The 20,539-nt window shown below is 39.5% G+C and overlaps 2 protein-coding genes across 8 annotated transcripts; both read right to left on the bottom strand.

The window, feature by feature from the left end:
• Positions 1-7,965: 7,965 nt before the first annotated feature.
• Positions 7,966-15,785, bottom strand: asmtl (acetylserotonin O-methyltransferase-like). Of its 7 annotated transcripts, XM_067514825.1 has the most exons (16): positions 15,671-15,783; positions 14,522-14,633; positions 14,028-14,159; positions 13,888-13,935; positions 13,729-13,793; positions 13,543-13,607; positions 12,554-12,662; positions 11,850-12,210; positions 11,554-11,781; positions 10,837-10,999; positions 10,551-10,750; positions 10,321-10,453; positions 10,095-10,235; positions 9,842-9,964; positions 9,225-9,459; positions 8,832-8,966 (listed from the first exon to the last, which is right to left on the bottom strand). In XM_067514825.1, exons 2-15 carry the CDS (start codon positions 14,612-14,614, stop codon positions 9,254-9,256), a joined length of 2,067 nt encoding a protein of 688 aa, XP_067370926.1. In that variant the 5' UTR covers positions 14,615-14,633; positions 15,671-15,783; the 3' UTR covers positions 8,832-8,966; positions 9,225-9,253. The 7 variants fall into 7 exon arrangements, with proteins under 7 accessions (XP_067370925.1, XP_067370928.1, XP_067370930.1 ...); XM_067514824.1 differs by lacking the exon at positions 9,225-9,459 and having other exon boundaries at positions 7,966-8,966; positions 15,671-15,782; XM_067514823.1 differs by having other exon boundaries at positions 8,823-9,459.
• Positions 15,786-16,000: 215 nt separating this feature from the next.
• On the bottom strand, positions 16,001-20,010 carry p2ry8 (P2Y receptor family member 8). The gene is made up of 3 exons (XM_067514834.1): positions 19,833-20,010; positions 18,377-18,696; positions 16,001-17,228 (listed from the first exon to the last, which is right to left on the bottom strand). Exons 2-3 carry the CDS (start codon positions 18,667-18,669, stop codon positions 16,511-16,513), a joined length of 1,011 nt encoding a protein of 336 aa, XP_067370935.1. The 5' UTR covers positions 18,670-18,696; positions 19,833-20,010; the 3' UTR covers positions 16,001-16,510.
• Positions 20,011-20,539: the final 529 nt, after the last annotated feature.

Consider the following 20,539-nt stretch of genomic DNA (forward strand, 5'->3'; position numbering starts at 1 on the left):
AGTGTTGAAATTCTGCCATTCAATCATTACTTATTGTATAATATATATCTATAAATTAAAGTGAGGCTTCTCCCCTTTGTCATACACAGATATGTACTGTATTGGACATGCATAAATCAGCTTGACCCTTTTAAAACAAAAGTTTTAAATCAACTTTTAAATATCACTACATCATGAATGTCCAAGCATAATATTCTTACCCTGACACATGTGTAGGTCACTCTATGGCCCATGGCCAGTGCATCTGATACCTCACCAAATGCTGAATCAAAAATACAGAAAGAAAGAAATAGAGGCTGGTGTACTGTATTTGCAAAATTACTTTACTAATCTTTTCTAGTTTTGGTGTCCGTCCCATTTATCGTAACAGACATAGTCGGTATAAATTCTGAACGCAAGACTGTTTTTAAAAAATGTGTTGAGTTACAAAACATCAGCTGGCAAAAATTTGGGTGAATACTCCTGGTTACAATTCAATGTCAGATTAGCTGTTCACAGACTCAGATGTACCTCTAAAATATATTCTGATATGTTCTGAGGGTAAAAGCAGTGATTAAAGGATGAATTATGTTCAGGTTTTGCATGATTAGTATTTTTATTGTAGCTATGCATGAATCAAGCTGAGCAGCACTGGAATGTTTTGATCTCTCTGATAGTGTGAACTATAAAACATAATCCTTGGAAGTTTATTAGCAATTTGGACACCCGACATGATCTATACTAAAACTGGACCATTATGAACTAACTTTGAAAAGAGCTATTGTGAAGTGATTATGAGGTGAATGGGAGTATAGTGTACTTCTATTTGGGTTATACTGGCTAAAAAAAGTTAAGACTTCATGTAGCTGTTGGAGAGGCCTGACTTGAATAATGAGTGCCTAACGCCTGGGAGGCAAGCTGAGGGTAGCTCATTCAAGAAACTAGTCATGTGTAGGATATTGCCATGATTGAAACCAGATGGCACTGTGAAAATATACACATTTCATTTTACATTAGGTTCTCATGTGAAAGTCTTTTAGATATAATGTCACACTCTTTTGAAGATGAGTCTTAAAACCATGTCACATAATGGTATAATAGAATCTTTATGAATACAAGCAAAGCTTAAGTTTGTGAGAAGTCTGGCAGCTTATCTACTCTAGTATCACTAAGCCTATAAGCAGTCATGAAAAACACCCAATGAATCAGGCCAAGTTAACTGAATCAAAGGGCTGGACATGCAGAGGAATCTACTGCTGAAGCTTGTCTCGAATAAAAGGTGGAAATACCTCCCATCACCCATGTAATGTGTATGCTTGTGTACATACAGCCACAATCCCTCAGGGCCAGAAAGATGGTTTGGCAGGGGATCACGAGGAACAGGTCAACGTAAGGAGCTGGAGAAGGCAAGGCAGACGGAAAAGTCAAAAGGAACCCGGAGAAGTCTTTGAATCCAGTGGAATTCCTCTCCTCCTCCGCTGCTCCTCTGGGAGGCGTCAGGAGCCTGTGGAGAGAGCGAGGTAAGACGGGGCCTGTCAGGAACAAAGCTCCAAATTCACATGATATGTTTAGCTAAAAGGGTGAAAGAGAAATGAATCAAAGCTTGGCAGGATCAAAGAAACACAACAATAAAGTCAAGGCGGTTGCCATGGGACCAGCAGGAGATGCATATCATTTATAAGTTGTTCTTGGGGTCTGTCAGATGTGGAGGGAATTGATTGTTATTGTTTGGAGGAAGAACTTCTGCTGGAGGGGGTTAAGAGCAGGGGTCATCATCGCACAGTGAGAAGAATATATCTCCCCACTTTTAAACAGCAGCTCCCTGTGATCGGTGTCAAAGGCCACTGCAGAAACACCTTCAACTTGTGATAACAGACAACAAGACAGACACAAAGACAACTTTGTCAACCCCATAAATATCTTATCGGCACAAACCATTGATAGGCTAAACATTTGTTTTGCATCTTACACTGTCAGAAGTCACGATCACTGCTACTGTTTGAATGTGAAATCAAATAGACATAAGCTGTTAACTGGAGACTTTCATTTTCATTCATGCAGCAACATTGTCAAGCGGAGAATACGTCTTTATATTTTATTTATTATTTAAAGGTTCAGTTTACCTGAATTACAAACAATCATTTCTCCCTTATTCTGGTGGTGCCCAGCCATGCACATTTTGTTTTTGTGCATCACTCTTTAAAACCGTAGAAAACTACTTATAAAATTTTTACCCAGTAATACCGAGGTAAATCACATATTGTTTGTTGTCCTTAAAGTATCGAAAAAGGAGCTGGAAGAAGTGTATCATGCATTTTTAGAAGTTCTTATCACTCTGGATAAAATACTGCCAAAACTGTTCCCACTGAAGCCCATTTCATATCAATACATCTATATAGCTTGAGAGATTACAAAAATAAATAGACTAACTAAAAAGAAATTAAGGGATAAAACTTTATCTAGATTTAAAAGCCTAACCAAAGACGACGGCTACAAAGTAGTTCCATCTGTACATCCTTACATCACATCTTTTGCACTGCTTCATGTACATGTATAGTTTTTTTTCTCTGTATAGTTCCCAATAAACAAACATAAAAACAACAATAACCGCCCTAGTTATTTGGGTGAAATTAACCTTTAAATGAGGCTGAGGACAGCATTGCTGCTAAAGAAGATTTAAACGCAATTTTTATATTCATGCTATATGTTTGAATTTTGACTTTCCGATTTTGGCAGAAAACAGCTCCCATACAATCATAATTGAGGGCATAAATAATTGTGAAATAATCTTAATTTAAAAAAAAAAGACTTTCCCACAAGCTCACATACCTTCAAAAAAGCAGCCCATTTGATTGACATGGCAGCGAGCATGTTATTGTTATTATCATTATTTGTATATGCAGGTGTCTGTTAGTGTGTACACGTGCATATGTTTGTTTATGTGTGCGGGCGCATGCATGCATGCATGCTTGCAGAGATGAGACCCAGTCTGTCTGCTGCTCTTTCAGATTGCGCCCATGAGAGATCCCAAAATAACAACAGAGAGCCCTCAGTGGGTCGGATGAAAGTCCTGTCACCAACTATTTGAGCACAAAGAGTCTCCTCCCCTGCTATATTTCTGAGCGACACTTCACGCATCACATGGAGACAGGAAGGAACAGACTCTCTTATTTGACCGCAACAAATATTTCCATATGTCAATGAGATCGTTGTTGGCTTTTAGCAGGTGCCAAATGGGTCCTGGTCCTGAGCTGCATGGTGGTGGGGTCACTGATTTTCACATACTGTATGCTGGGGTATGGTAAGACTAAAAGTTGGGAGTTACAAGGGATCAGGGTAAAGCTTTAGATAGCAGCAAATGACTCACGGTTTCATTAATCATATTTGCTACTTTTTTTATAACGGTGCACCTGTACAGCAGGTATAAATACATACTTATAGGTACCCGGTAGCAAGATGAAAAGTTTGGGGAATAGGGGGGTAACAACCTGGAAATTAGATTAAAAATGTCTTTATTTTGTATTGTTATTTGCGACTAAGGGGTATCTTAACTAAAACTATGTGCTACATATATGATATACGCTAAGAACCGACATTGCATTTTCCTGCAACATAGCTTACAGAGAGAGTACAGAGTACGGAGAGTGCAATGGTGGTCAAGTGAGACAATAAATGAAGAGAGTGGGAGCAGTGTTCACAGTCACTCCTCCGCAAAACCCTGCAGGTTCTTTGCTTCTTTGGCATAAAGACGTATACGAGTCCTATGTGTGTGCACTGCATACGCACAAGCAAAAGAGAAGTGATTAGCTGAGCTAAGCACTCAGCTTAGCTAAGCACTAAGCAATTGAGGGCCAGAGCACCACCATGAGCACTCCTAGGCCATGACTATGCAAGAACATCCTCACACGAGGCACGATAACCTTGTACTGTGTAAGCACGAGCACACGCTTAGTGAGGTTCACTCATACTAGGCAATCCATATAATGCCCAAACACAGCTCATGTGAATAATGTAATAACTTGGGTCCAAGCAGGGCATTGTTCAGAGTATTGTGTCCTGGTCTGCTTAAGGATTTGGGCTCAAGCGCGGTACGCAGTTTGATTGCCGACAGTTCCAAAGCACAGAACTCTAACGTTATTACTATTGGAGAGCATAAAAAGTCAAACAGTATTGATAGAAGAGTGCTCTGGCGCAGATCACTGTAGTGTAATGTGAGTGCAGGCAAGCGGGGGAGGGGGGCGGGGCAATCGTTCTCGAACAGAGTACAATGGAACTGTGCCTAGTGTGAGTGTGGTAAGTTAGCGTGTATATCTGGTGTGTTTTATTTAAGCATAGACGCCACATGCTGTGGGTTTTATGCAGAGCGACCTGCTGTAACTCCTGTTGTCTTGTCAGTGCAATGTGGTTGCCAGGCAACCAGCAGAGACTCCAGGATGTCGCTGCTCATTATCAAGAGATTGGTCACCAACACCCTAAAAAAGTACAAAATGTTGTATTTGCACCATAATTTTTGTTAATTAATCCCCATTATTGGTCGGAATGTTTTTAAACTATGGACAGAACCAGGCCAATTGTTTCCCCCTGCCTTCAAGCTTTATGCTACGTTAACCTAATAGCCTACTTGCTCCAGGGTCATTGCTCTCTAAAGACATGGAGGAATGTCAGAAAACAGCGTCAAACTATTATTTTATAGTTCCATATATGTAAAAATATGTCAAAAATGATATCAGACACTAAAGAGAAAAATATACAGCGGTAACATTTGTGACTGTATAAAATACTGATAGGATGCACAATAAAAAGTGCTGTCTTACACAGTCCCAACCAGCAGTTACTGTAAATCTGCAGTGAAAATCCCACCATGATCCACTACTGATGTAAAGCCCCCCCCAAAAAAACCTAACAGCAGAGAAGGACTCCATTGTTATTTCTAACTGGTAGAAGCCCTGAGGTTATTTTTCCTCTGCCTTGAAACAAATCAATGAAGCACAACTCACTTTGAACAATTGCACATTTGCTGAAATCAGATGTGGGCTGAGGAGCCAGCCATCATCACGCTTATTCTGTTTGTTGACAGAGGAGGACTTTGATAAACAAGCCTGCTCTTTGAAACAGGTGCCCAAGCATGAGTTCAGTTTTGAGAGGCAATTCAGAAAGCTGACTGATTAGAGAGTGTTTGTTATTCTGCGTACAACCATTTGGACTCTGTGTATCCTTCCCAAAGTCACAAAGAGGCTTTCGGTATAAACAATGATACTATTTATTTTTCAACTAAGATAACACAAAAGTTTGACATGGATATTTGCAAATTTTCAAACATCTCAGCAGTGAAATTGTCTGTCCTCTCCTGTCACTTTGATAAAATTGGCAACAAACAATAAAACTTGATCAAATCAGCCTCGGCATGGCTGATTTCTTTAGCCAACGTTGCCCCCATGTGGTACAAGTCGTACGAGTTTACATTACAAAGTGATTGCCATTCTAAATCTTCAAACTAATTATTCATTCTTATTTAAGAGACATTTATTGCGTCATTCTTGTTAATCACAGTCCACTTTCTCATCTGGAAAAAAAAACAAAAAACAAAAAAACTGAAGACATGATTTAATCATGCTGTATTTTCCCTGGCTGTTGGACAACAGTAAACACAACACGCAGTCCACCCAGTTCACAAACTCAGCTTATCCTCCCTATCAACATATGGAAGTGTTTTCAAATCGCTATCTACTAGCAGCAAATGGTCTTAAATCAGTCATTTTAATATCAAAGCACTTAACACGAGAATGATGATTACTTGCAGGTGGATATCCATGCTGCTTGTCAAGACTGCATTTGAAGAAAATGACTGAGCTCTTATCCGACACGTACAGTACAGCCAGTGTTCAATAGGCAAGATCACATTACAGAAGATTACTTTGGAGTTTCAGCAATTTTCCCAAATTACACTGGCCTTTGGTCTCTGGTAAACTTGATTGACTTGAATGGTTTTCATTAGAAGGCCTCGCTGTTTGCATCAACAGCAAAGACCCTGTTGGTGCTGCTCGTACACAAAAGTCGAAGCATGTGAGAGTGAGCGGGTGGGACACTGGAAGTGAACGGATATGCAAATCCCTTCGTGGGATTTCTCCATCGTGTTTTAAAGGAACACAGATGCTGCCGTTTGATTCGTGGCGCTCATTTGTATTTCACAAGCCTGACACAGCCATTTGATGTCACTTGAACTGATGAGTATTGCCATGTGTGGGAAGTTCTGGATCAATACGGGCTTTCACAATCAGTGTGGCAGGAATGTAGTGCAATATATGATGTTATGATGCTTTCAGTGTGTGTTCACAATTAAGCAAACCTCCTGTGATTTACACTCAGTGTCATTTTTGAACTCCAGAACACCCTCCCTCTGTCTCTCCCCATCGAAAGACCAAAGTCTGAGTAATGGAAATCAGTTAAATGTCACAGAGAGCCTGAGCCCAGACTGACAAGAAAATAGCCATGAATAACATGACCACCCTTATTACCCTTCTAGGGAAATACTTATGGAGGGATCCAAAATGAAGAATAATCCGGATACTTTCAGTGTCAAAAAGAATAAGAAGCTATTTATCCTGGCCAGACATATTCCCACATCCCCATCAGCTGCTTGGCTGCTTCACACACTGCCTCAAAACTGAAATCCAATCCATCTGCAAGGAATTTAATGATGGAATCATATACATCCATGTAGACTACCCTGCCCTGCCATAAAGCACTAATTAATTACCAAACCTGGCAACAAAGACCTTAACTATGTCACTTAATGCTGACATTGTGACTATGGCACACCACTTGCAGCCACCGGAAAGACGTAGATGATTTAACGATACAGGAACTTTGTGTTTCTCCACTTTTTATTGCAGGTTTGGGATGCCATCTTGAGGATATTTGCCGAAATAGCACAAGGCTTTGCCCTGCAAAGTACATATTTGGGTTCAAATATTTTTTACAGCTAAATTGGGGAATCAATCAATCAATCTTTTTTTGGGGGGGAAAAAAGACAATTACAATCAAATGTGTTTAAATACTGTACATATTGGTTAGTGTGACTTTACTAAGCAAAACTGCTTTGAGAATACAGGAAGGGGTTACTGTTACTCAACTGCTACTTGAAGTGTTATGACCGTTAGATACATTTGTGAAGGTGAGAAAACAAGGACCAGTTCAGGAAATGCACTGAAACCATCATAGAAGACCAAAAAGAAATGGCCACTCATTACTCAAAGGATGTTTGACAGGGCCAACGTGACAAAAGGTTTGAGCTCCCTCATCCTGGGCAATCTTCCTCCAAGCCGAAGTAAACATGAAGTCACGTCTGCTGCCACACAAAAATGACATCCCACTTAGAAGATAACACTACAAAGATATGATAATTTCTTTTTGAATCACATTAGCCCCATTGCATCCAGATTGCATCATCCTAATATGACAGTTCAGTGTTTAAGAGGCAGGACGCATGCATTACAGCCACAGGCATAACTTGGCTGACCACGGAATGAAATGAGGAAGCCACAAATCACAAATATGTCAGTTTACATTGGAATACATAGTCAGATATTCACATAACTAATCTGCTATAACTGCTGGATGGGACACATTACTTCAGTGCTGATTTTCAGGGAATCACATTATGAAATGCGCCAACATACACGGATACACAGTGATGTGTCGTGACATTGTTTTCTACTGTACTTCAACCAGGGAACCCTCATAAACCTCTAAATGACTTCTTTGGCAATGTTAAAAGATCATTTCAATTTTTCAGTCTGTTATAAAGGCAGGTCGAGACAGATCACACTTGCTATAATCCTTGTTCCTGTTTTGGACTTTCAGTTTCTAAAATGCTTCCTGTATAAATATTAAGGTTTTCCCTAAAGACAATATGAGACATCATTTCCAGAGTTATCACGTAAACTGTAAAACTTCAGAAGCTGACACCCTTTTGGAACAAAGTAATGTCCTTTGGTTCCCTTTCGGGAAAATATGACAATTTTATTTTATACAAAAAAAACCAAGGGAAGACACTTGCTCTTATGAAATCAGACTGCTAGAGCCTCAAATAACTTTTATATGAAAACATGGCAAAACCTCGTCAAGTGATCATATCACTACCTGACTTTGTTTCACATAGAAGTGAGAAAGAGTCCAGTGGGCCATACCATTTACGCAGCACACACGTCGGCTTGCTTTGTCAGGAAGCTTTTGTTGTGCTCATCCGCTTTGATCTGTTTGCTGGCATGCTGGTGAACAGCTAAGGTACATTTCAGATAATGTAGTGCATTTAATAGGCTATAGGGAAACCACAGAGGATGCAATTTTACATTAAGTATAACACGTCACCACTGTTTGCACTCTCTCTGCAGCTGCACCAGACATTTCTTTTCAATATACCACGTATGTAGCAGGTTCACACTATTTATGTAACAGGATGAGGACTGTGCATACAGAGTATTTCTCATTCGTGTACAGTCCATTCACTCAACTTCTGGTAAAATAAAAACGAACCAAACAAACCAGTATTAAGTACTTAAACTTAGCTCAGCTTTAGATACATTGCTACTGTCATTTTAATTTGTAACAATAATCTGATGCATTATCTATTAACACTGCAAGGTGCTCTTCTCTATATTCTATTCTACAATGAGCAATTTATTTTCTTCCACCTCTGATCTTACAAATACATTTGCGCCAAGACTCTAAACCCCAAAAAATGTATGGAAAACATGAAGATGTGTGTGCATCATTCAGCTGTTACATTTTAACAGCAATAAAAGCATCAAGGAAGTTCATGGTGCGAACCACATTAATGTCCCCAAATCCATGTTTGCGCAGGATGTCTGCATACTGTCTCTCTGTCCTCTCCATCCCCTCAGTCTGGGCAAGCATGTTCAGAGATTGCAGAGCAGAGTAGGCTCTCTGTCTATCCAACATGGTCTCAGCTATGAGCACTGCACATCCTATGGTCCAACACAAGAGATTCACAGGACTTGAATGTATAGCACAATTATAAAATGGTCGATAAAAGGGTACCACAATACACAGTTTTGTGTTCAATACCTCAACACCAAGAGATCTATCTTTTCACAAAACAAGAAGTACATGTTAAAAATTTTTTAGTTAAGAGCTGCTTAACAGAATCGCAGTTCATCACAAAACCTTTCTTTAGTCCTTGATTATGCCAGTGGTTACCTACAACACTAAGTATAGCAAAAGACCTTTTGTGTTGTGCTCAGAGTGTTGTCAGTTACACTTTGATGCACAGCATAGCATCCAGGAGGTTGCCTGTGTTTCTGACATGTACGGTGACCAAACCATAGTTCTTCAAAAGCAGACTGTATTCGGTTGCGCTCCTCTGTTTCCCCTCGCTCATACTGAGGGCCTGCAGCAGCCCACGACTTGGGCCCCTCCTGTCTTCATCCAGGAAGGTCTCACTTAGCAGGAGTCCACAGCCTGGCAGCAAGCATGGTGCAAGTGCAAGATGTGTTTACAGACTTTATAGAAGAATAGCAGTGTTTTTTTTTTTTTAATCATGTATATATTCGTGTTGTTGCTGTAGATTTCATTATAGTGCAATCATTCACAGCTTTTATATCAGCTCAACACTGGTGTTAGCAATCTGCACATTTTTACCGAAACCAAACTGCAGCTGTTTTGACATAATGTACAATTCTACCAGAACAAGGAACTAGTTTGTGAATCCGTTGCGAAACTGTTGCCTAAGTCTTGCTGCGACGTGACTGGTACTGTATTATTTACACATACCATCCACCATTTCGCCATTCACTGATCCTTAAAAACAAAATAAATGTGGAAATCGCTTGTATAATTTTACCTGGTGTGCATGCATCCGCAATTTTACGTAGGAGAATATGCACCTTCTCATCAGACCAGTCATGAAGAATTCTCGCCAGGATGTACAAGTCTGCTTTGGGTAATTCATCTTTAAAGAAGTCTCCTGCTCATACATTAAGAACAAAGTCGCAGAGTAATTACGTAAGTGTGCATTTATGTTTGTCACTGACTAAATGAGATGTTAAACACTAACAGTAAATGTAGTATTTTCTAGTGCAGACAAGCAAACTGACCTGCTACAAATGAAACTCTGTTGTCTGTGTGCAGAGGTCGGAAATGTTCACTCATCTCAACAATAGCTGGCAAGTCAAAGACTGTCACAGACAAACTAGGATGGGCTTTGATAAACTTATAGGCCATGGCACCAGTGCATCCTTCAACAACAAACCACAGATAAGAGCTACGAGAATGGTTTCAATATTTAACCACATGTTTACACTTTTTACACGGTGCTCTCACCTCCAAGGTCACAGGCGGTTTTGTAACCGGAGAGGTCAAAGGCTGAAGCTACAGCTGCTCCTGTAACTTCAGCAATGCTGTGCATGGCCCTCATGAATCTCAGTTTCACTTCTTGACTGTTACAGTACGTATCCTTTAAATAAAATACAGAGGGGAATGAAAACTAGCATCTGGAAAACATTTTTAACATGATGTTGAAGAAATGTGAGGCTGAACTTGAAGACAATCACCTGAAAAACATCGTCTGATTTCTTGCCGAAGGCTTTCTCATGCTGGTGGGTTCCCTCCCGCACAGCGCTCTCAAGGTGAGAGAAAAGAGGCCAAACTGTGTTGTTACAGTGCTGAATGTATCCATGCAGTGAAAGAGGTGCATCGGACAACAGAAAGCGAGTGGCCAGATCTGTGTTTTCGTACACTGGCTTTTGGCAGGCTGGAATTAAGAACACCATAAAATATGTAAGAGAGCCATTTTTAACTGAGTGCTAAATGCCTTGATCTCTTTAACGCGAGACTTACGTCTCTCTTTGCTCCTCAGCAGTCCCAGAGACGCACAGGCCTCCAGCAGGCAATCAGTCCCTTTCACAGATGCTTTGATCTCCCGAGCCACCTGTGATGCATCCAAACTTGGCTTGCTCTTTAGCAGATCGAACACACCCAAGTTGCATGCGGTAAAGAGGGCCTGAACATTTTTGGGGAAGGCAGAATGGAGACAGGAGTAAAGTGCAATTATGTTTCAAGACTTGGTTCTTGCAGATCAATTCCCCTCTGTCCATTACAAATGAACTAGGGCCTCTGAAGCTATCTTATTTACTCAGTATGGATCGTGGAGTCTGGTGGTCACTTTTAGGCTACTAGGCAACTGGCAGAGACAAAAAGGAAGTCATTGCAATGTAACGAGCAATAGTGCAGCGACTAATCCACAATTTTTTCCTTTTTTCCACTACATCCTTGGTATGGATTAAACAAAAGAGTTTTAAAAGTTTCATTAGTGACCATCATCAGGCGACGTGTTCCACCTTGTTTTGCATCTTTATGTTAAACATGAAGTTACAATTAGGAAACATCTTAACAGACAAGAATAGCACAAATCTTCCGATCTTCATCCCAGTAAATAAGAACTTTATTTCCCAAAAAAGCTTTAATCTGAGCTAAACACTTAATTGCATGCTGTAGGACTCTAAACAATATATCATATAGCTCAATTGTAAGCATACAGAGTTACAATGCATTTACCTTTGAGGCTTTGAATCCATCCATCAGTTCAATAATTTGCTGCAAGTTTTCTTTTTTAGGTTCACTATCCTCGTGCTCTGGCACAATTGCATGCCCCCTGCTGATTATCTGCTGTAATGTTGTACTCTCAGAACCTTGGAGCTTAGCGTCTTTATCTTTTGCAGATGAACTGTCGACCAACCTCCAGGAACTCACACCCACTTCACTGTCAGCATCTTTCCTTTCCCCCTGTAAGAACAGTTTGTTCCTTGTAAATTATAACAAACGAGTAATGGGTAGTGGTGACACAAACTAACCTTATGGACAGGACTCGATGAAGGGCTGTCCTGGGTGTTGTGTGTTTGACTAGCAGATGGACTGTTCAGTCTGGGGCTGGGTGAGGAGTTGTATTTGGCTGATGGGCTGGAACTTTGATTGCACTGAGCTGGCGGTTTTGGTGGGGGCTGTGTGAGAACTGAGGTGCTGCGAGTGCCGTTGTGACTCAGATGAATTGACGCATTTTCCTGGTCTGAAGACGGAGTCCAGTGGTTGTAAATAAGGTCGAGCTGTTTGCAGAAGTGGTTGAGGGGGAAACCCACAACATTCAGGAAGTCTCCATGAACATACTCTACCAGCATGCCACCAAGAGCCTGAATACCATAGCCGCCAGCCTTGTCCCTAACAAACACATTCTACTTATATACAGTAGCAACAAATACACACACAAACTTATGTTAAATATATTTCTCATAAAGTGATGCTGTAAATCTCCCATATATAGATGTGTTTGTCAAATGCAGAACAAATCAAGATTGAATTTCTTGCTAACATAATCTCTGACATGACAAACACAGCTAGAACCCAAATCAATCGATAAAAATCAAAGTCCAGAAGGCAACAGGTTCATGAAGCTCACATCTAGTTAAATGACCTCCATTTATTGAATGCTTTGGGAGATTACTCCAACATGTGAATTCAATCGCTACATACAGTATGTTAAAGTGCAGATGTACATACTCACATGGGTTCCCCACTATTGATGTACTCCCACAGCATATCTTCTGAGAGATCAGCAAATTTCACCTTCGTTTCTTCATAGAAGTCAATCAGCTGGTAATCAACTTCTTCATCTGCGTTAGAGAAGTTCAGACCTGAAATGTGTCCACTGATGGAAACACTAACACATTTGGCTCGTGACGCATTTCCAAATATATTCAGGAAAACTGTTTAAAATCCTACATTGGATTCAAGCGTTTCTTAACAGTCTGGGGCTGCTTGATAATTGTAATCTCGATTATTTGACTACCTCTTTGGATTCCTAATTTGATTCCTCGTTGGCTTTGGAAACATCTAATCGATTAATTGTCTTTTTACTGGTTTTAATTTAACTGGATATAATTCAACTGGAAAAACACAAAACGTAGTGGAAAACAATATATTATTGTGTTACAGCTTATGGAGACTGTGGTAGAATCTTAGAAACTTTTTTAAAGCACTTTCAGTGAAAATATTGTCAATTATAGCTCCACTGTATATGATATGCCTTGTGGTCCGGAAACAAGGCCGGAATGGAGTTCACCGCTAACCACTGACCAAAAGGAAATGCCAATGTAATACTTGTCAGTCACACTTTGGCCTCTTCTGTGGTCATGAAACTGTATGACTGTGTGTTACGATGCTAACAGGCTTAGCTAGCGGGTGAATCACCCTGTTGTGCATAATTTTGGCTGAACTAAAGAGCTGCAACATGGCTGAGACAATTAGAGCTTTTATCGAGGGGCGAAATCACACCTATGTAAAGCAAATGGGTGCGCTGGACCGTGAAAAAAGACAAAACAAGGGCATCGTCGCAAAAAGGAAAGGGCCACACTAACCATTTTATCTCAAATATTCGATTTCATAATCACTGGAAGCTGTAAATGTAACTGAAATGAGAGTTTGATTAATTGCACAGCTCTATCACATTCCCCCAGAAAGTAGAATGTGGGTCTAACAATTAACCTGACTTACTTTCTTTCTCGTGACAGAGGACAATAGCTACACCAGTGAAGACGCTGTGTTCTTTACCACTCAAACTGAAAGAAAAGAAAAAAGAAAAAAAAAAAAACAGACAAAAGACAAAAACCATAAACAACATCGTGTCTGTTTTTTGTTTTAAATGTTGATTCAAAATGAAACAATGTAAATGATACTGACCTTGATAACATCCTGTAAGCATCACATTTATCCACTGGCTTCTCTAGAATCTTTCCATCTACAGCCTTTGAAAAGGAAAAAACAATGGACACAGTGAATTAAAACACGCACACACTACAGATAGAATGCAGGTAAGATGCTGTAATACTTTCTTCTTACCACAATAGTATCTGCTCCAATTACTATGTCTGGAGTTTTCAGGTGTTTCTATTAAGACACAATATGTTACATATATGTTGCTGTACTTCAAATTATACTGTACAATTATACTCCTGTTCAAAAAAAGGAGCTTAACTCACAAAGGGCATCCTCCGGGCCACTTCGAGGGCTTTTTGTTTGGCTGTCTCAACTGCATACTCATGAGGTGCTTTGAAAAGTCCTTTGTCAATGGTTTCTTTAAACCAGGATGGTACCACTTCAAAACGTAAGCCCTGGCACAGTCAGCACAGTGCAACAATGAAATGCTTAATACCATGATCTCAGCCGAACAGTAAATACAAAACAAAAGAAGCAGTGCAGATTATAACTAGAGTAAAACAACAGAGTCACGAAAAACTTCTGTAAGGACATGTTTATTTACAAACTAACTTCGTCAAAAAAGAAAAAGAATGGAATATGAAACTCATTCACACAATATGTACAATTTTCTTTGTTCACCAACAAACATTATGGGTCTTGAGATATATATATATATATATATATATATATATATATATATATATATATATATATATATATATATATATATATATATATACACAGTTTCCATGAGTTTTACTAGAGGTAAACAAACCGCATTGCGAAGAATCTCCAGTCTCCTCGGGGAGGCACTTGCCAACACGACCAGTTTACCGGCAAGCTTTGAAATGACAGGTTTCAGCACCATGGTGTCTCTCAAACTGCTGCTGCAAGTGGGATGAAAAAAGTTAAACATTACACATGTAGCATAGATTATGTCAAAGACTCAGCCAAAAGCAACCAGATGATGGCCGCTGTTCAATTATGAATTGATTCTGAGGACAGGTCCATTTAGCGCTAAAACAATTAATTAATCAAAACAACAGTAACTTAGAAGATTATTAGTTTAACTAATTTATACAAGGAAAACATCAACTGGTTCCGGCTTAATGTGAGGATTTACTGCTTCTCAGTGCAGGTTTGTTCTCAACTCTTATGACTATTTCTACTACAGTCTAACATTTGAATATCAAACAATGAATTAATCTGTGATCAAAATAAGTATTACTTGCAATTATAGGTCTATATTTCTGGGATATAATATGCATTCAAAGTCATTACCATATTTGGTATTGTTTAAAATACATTGTTTTCTTTGTAGAGTACTTTTGTTCTTGTACTTCAAGGTATGAAACAGTAAATGTAGATCTGCATAGTACTGGTACTTCTATCGAAACGATTTTAAGTGGTGCTTTAAGAGGAGAAGTTTTTACAGCCCATACTTGCACTTTTACTTGAGAGTTTATGTATTTTTACCACCTTAGCACACAGTGTATCATACTCGGCTGTGTCTCTGCAGGCTGACCCAGGTCCACCATGACCTTATGATGCCACCTTAGATAATGTTGGAGCTGATCGTTGTATTTCAATACGTGGCCTCTCCACGTCGCCAAAGTTAATGATGTTTGATAAAAGTTTTAAGATTATGGCCTGATATATATACTGTATTTAGCAATCTATTTAGCATTGCTAACACTTCTGCTGCTCTACTAATGTAAATCTATGTGAACTAACAAGCTAACGTGTACTGTTTCTTGTATTTTAGCTTGAATTTCTTTAACGTGCTCGTGCAGCTAAAAAAGATAAGGGACATTTTACTGTAACATATGTTTAGCGAGAACAAGGTTGAATAACTACCATGCTCTTTTAAATGTTTTTATAACCTGAGGGATACATTAGAGGCGGTACGCAGCATGTCACTTACCTGCCGAAGTCAGGAAACTGACGGTAATAGCCTCTTGCTAAGACGACCAACGTGTGGGCGCATACGTGATGACGTACATTCGCGTGGGCGGATGCACCATTCGCAAGCTCGGGAAAAGTATGGAACGCAGTAAAGGTCATGTAATTACTAGCAGGAAACTTATTCTATTAACAAAAAAACAAAATCACAGATAAGAAGACGAAGAAGTAAAACTAAAACTATGAAAGTAATGTCCCAGATAAATGTTAGTCTCTCATAGGACAAAACTAGTAAACAAAACCAAACGGCACAATGAAAATAGATTAAATAAGAGAAACCAAATAACAACTTTGTTTAAAACAACACAATTTGTCAGCAGACATCACAGTTTATTAAGTCAAAGTAAATCAAAATAAAATAGAAGGAACGGGAATCAAGTTAAATAAACACACATTCCTATATAAAATCACAACTCAGAGACATATACTGAGACAATATTAAAAACATTTAAAAGACAACTATATTCTGGCATTGAAAACTAACACAATAGAAAATATCTTCTCTTTATATACATTGCATTTATGCTTGTGCTTGCTACATATTTTATTTTGTCAGAATAACTGTTCTGATACAGACAAACGATTTCTGCTCATAAAGATCATAATGCCATAACATGAGTTTCAGCCCCAGTCCTTGTTAATTTTTTGTGTGATGCAAATAAAAACCTGAATTTAAATAATTTTGAAATCTAACCGATGAGCAGATTTTGAAATAGGTTGACGCACTCAGAGCAAACTTCCTTTCACCCACTTCTCTCACTCTTTTTATTTCGCTTTCGTTGGGACTGCTGATTTCTCCCTATTAACATTCTGAAGCACAGAGGTGTGTTGTGTGAAAACTTTGATTACGCTCAATTCTTACTGAGTCCCCACCACTTGAGGTCTGCAGTTTCATCATGTGCCTTAGCTTTTGCCTGAATTCCTTAGAAGCAAAGTAGTAAATGAAAGGATCAAGGCAACTGTTTAGGCAGCTAAAACATAAAGAGAGTTTGTAGGCCATGTAAAGAGACTTCTTATAGAAGAGTCTTAGCACAGTGTGAATCAAAAGAAGGAAGTTGTTGGGTGCAAAGCAGAGGGTGAAGACCAGGAGAACAACAAGGGCAAGACGTATCGCTCTCTCTTTCTGGGATGTACTGGAATTTTTGGACAGTGTGTGTATGACATTGACATAGCAGAATGTTGTGACACAGAAAGGGAAGAGGAAGAGGAGAAATATCATGGAGAAGAGGAAGGCCGCCCAGGCTGACAATGATGGGAGCATGTCTTTTTTCAGCACGTCGAAACATGTTGTGATCCCAAGTTCAGGAATGTCAAAGGTCAGGTCTGTGGTCATCAGTGGGTGCAGGATGGACAGGACTAATCCCCACATAAGGAAACAAGTAATGACGGCAACAAACTTTCTCCTTCTGATTCGTTTGAACAACATGGGTCTGACGATGCCCAGGTAGCGGTCAATACTGATGGCCATCATGGTCAGGATGGAGCAGTACATGTTGGTGTAGAAAACGAGGGTCAGGAAACTGTGTGTGGATACGCAGAAGAAGAGTGTGTTATTTTATAACAGAATGATGATTTGTTGCATAGTTTGCCACATTTGGAATACGTGCTTGTTGTTTTCTCACTTAAACTTAGATGAGAAGATAAACACAAGACTCAAATCTACGGTCAGCAGACAACTCTTTTAGCTTAGCGTATCAACTGGAAATAGGGCAGTCACATTATGATAAGATAAGATAAAGCTTTATTCATCCCACAGTGGGGAAATTTCCATGGTGTGCGGCAAAAATGAAAAACAGAAGTCAATTTAAATAAAATCTATATAAATAAAAAAAGAAAAATCAACAATACAAATAAGTACAATTGTACAGTCCAAATAAGTATACAATCATCAACAAACAACTAGGTTCAGTGTTAGTGCACAGCTTTACAATCAGTAGTAGGACTGTATATTATAATGAGTACTCCTTCAGACACTCAGGATGTAACAGTCTGTCACTGAAGGAGCTGCTCAGAGATCTCACTGTGTCAAACAAGGGGGAGGGGCATCGTTCTCCAGCGAGGATGATAGCTTGGTTACCATCCGCCTTTTCCCAACCTCCTGTAATGTGTCCAGGGGCATCCCCAGGACTGAGCTGACCTCCCTGATTTTCCTAACTGTTCCCCTGAGGTACAGTAAATAACGCGCCATTTCTTTTAGTTTAGCCTAAAAAAAATGACACATTATGAATTCACGCAGCGTTATTTGCATGTCTATTTCTGGGCTTGAAAAGTACCTTTCTGTGGTCTTTTCATCACCATGAAATTGTCAGATACCGAAAAGTCCCTGCAACTATAGTCAATAGTCCAGGGTACAACCCTCTTCTAAAAGGGCAGCTTGCTCTTTTTTACTCTCAGATTTTGCATGAATTAAACCAAGAAGACATAAAGATGTGGTTGGTGAGCTTCAGAGGTAGTGGTAGGCAAATTTAGTTACTTGTACACAGAGCCACGCATGTTGTTTTCCCCTGCTTCCTTCTGTTATGCAATGTTAAGTTAACCAGCTGCTGTCCTTAGAAGCAGGTATATAAATTTCAGCAAGGAAAAGAATCATGGACTGAGGATGCACTCTGTGCATTGCTGCCAAAGGACCTAAATAAATTAAATATTCTGCTTTATTCATGAAAAATACCTGCACATCCTGGGTCCCAGGCTCCAGTGATATCCATTGAGCTGGTAGGCGATCTGAAAGGGCAGCGCCAAACCGAGGGCCATGTCAGTGAAGGTGAGATTAATCATGAAGATGATGGAGGGAGTCTTGGGGGTGGTACGGAAGACAAGGAGCCACATAGAAATGCCATTTCCTACCAGGTTAATAGCAAGGATGACCATGTAAATGATGGAAATGGCGATGCTGGTGTTTGAATCCTGAAACAGGGACAGGGTGGCGTTGTCTAGTCTGGTGCTGTTGTAACTGTCCGTCATGACTTGATGCGAATGCCCTCTGCTTATCTGTGTGCAAAGGTTTAACAAATGGTGGTGAGGTTTGTGTGTTCATTGATTGTACAAAATACCCTTTTTTAAGGTAGACCTTAATTATGCAGCGTCTTCAATAACTGGCAATATAAGTAAGAAAATATTAAAAAGCAACAGAATGGAAGAAAAGCACAATAGATCTTATCCAATGTGATGCGTGCCTCCCAGTGCAGTATGTGAAAGGGTGAGTGAAGGTGTGAAACATAGTGTAACATTCATTTCAGGGCTCCAGCAGTGTGTTGTTGTTTGCGTGCGAAGAGCACATGTGCCGGGTGTGTTTTCACACAGGAAAAGGACATGCTTGATTTGTGGTGAGGGCTGCCAACTGTCATTGTCACAAACAGTGAAAATAAGAAGCTTGACATGGGGCTAATGAAAATGATCATATATGGGCTTAAAATGAGAGGTGAGACAAACATTTTTTTTGGAAGACCTCACAGTCTATGTGCAATGGCTCACAGTCACTTTCCTTCACACGTGGTGCGTAAAGTGGTATTGCTGGTGTAACTACCACAAACCAAGCGCAGGTGAAAGAAAGGGACATGCGTTGGGCCATAACCACTTTCACTTACATTTATACAATGCAAAGTAGACATTACCACAGAACCCGGGATCGGGACCTCCCTCTTGCTACAATGTTGTGAAAATTAATGCGATGACAAGCTGAGATTTCTGGGATCTATGATATAAGTGTTTATTTTCTTTCTTTTAAATGTGTACTTTCACAACATATTATTGCAACCCCCTAAATCTTTTTACACTATACTATTGGATCCAAATCAGAGGTTAAGATCTTTTTGTGTTCAATAGCAAAATAAAATCACAGTCAAAAACAGACATATTATTGTAATATTTAACTTGTGCTTTTATGGACCAAAACATTTGATTTTCAGGTAAAAGTTCACATAAATACAAGAAGATGTACTGACACAAAAGATATACTCTAATACGATGGACATATCCACTATATACATGTGGACCTAAATAAATTAGAGGAAACTAACACGTGGCACAGCTTAGATCTATTTCTCAACATTGTTAACTCTTTGAAAAGTACATAACCTTAGCGGATATCGAGATAATGTTCAGTAAAAGTCAGTTAAGGAACTCACCTATATGAAGACAGAGGCAGGAGGTAGGTAGGTTTGTGAGTGTCAGTTGTACAGGTACAGGTTTTTTGCCTGCTGAGGAAATGGGGTTAGACGTTGTTGCAGAGAGAGAGAGAGGAAATGGATCATGTGATCATGTTCATCCTACCAACTGTAGTCTAGTCACAGACACCCACTAGAGTCTTGGACACACACCTCAAGAGAATGCATGCCTACATGAGTGGCCATGTGCTCATAACACACATTTACTCACTATGATTGCCCATGTGATGGTTTAATTCATCTCTGGGTTTTTCATGAATTATTATTTTTTTATCTATTAACTTTGTGGTCTTGGCAGATTTCAGTGTATCAGTGTGACCAAATACCAGACATCAGACTTAAAAAAAGTGATGCAACTTCAGGATAAAAAAATAAATAACCACAACACACACGTGCTTTTTGTGAGGTGAGAAAATTCAGCTCTTTTTTTCACAAGATTTACAGACGTGTTCTTGCTGGCTTCCTGTTGATAATGACAGTTCTGCTTTAACTCGGTGACAGTGTCATAGCTCCTTCTGATTGATGAAATAGCACAACAGAAAGATTAAAGAATTATCATTGATTCAAGGTGGCTTTTAGGCGCACAATTTGTGATATAGTGTCCCAGTCCGAGATTTTTTTGTTCCTAATAGTTTCAAACTTTGGATAAACTCCCCCCGGTGCCACCT

This window comes from Channa argus, chromosome 9 (assembly GCF_033026475.1).
Source record: "Channa argus isolate prfri chromosome 9, Channa argus male v1.0, whole genome shotgun sequence".
NCBI classification, from domain to species: Eukaryota; Metazoa; Chordata; class Actinopteri; order Anabantiformes; family Channidae; genus Channa; species Channa argus.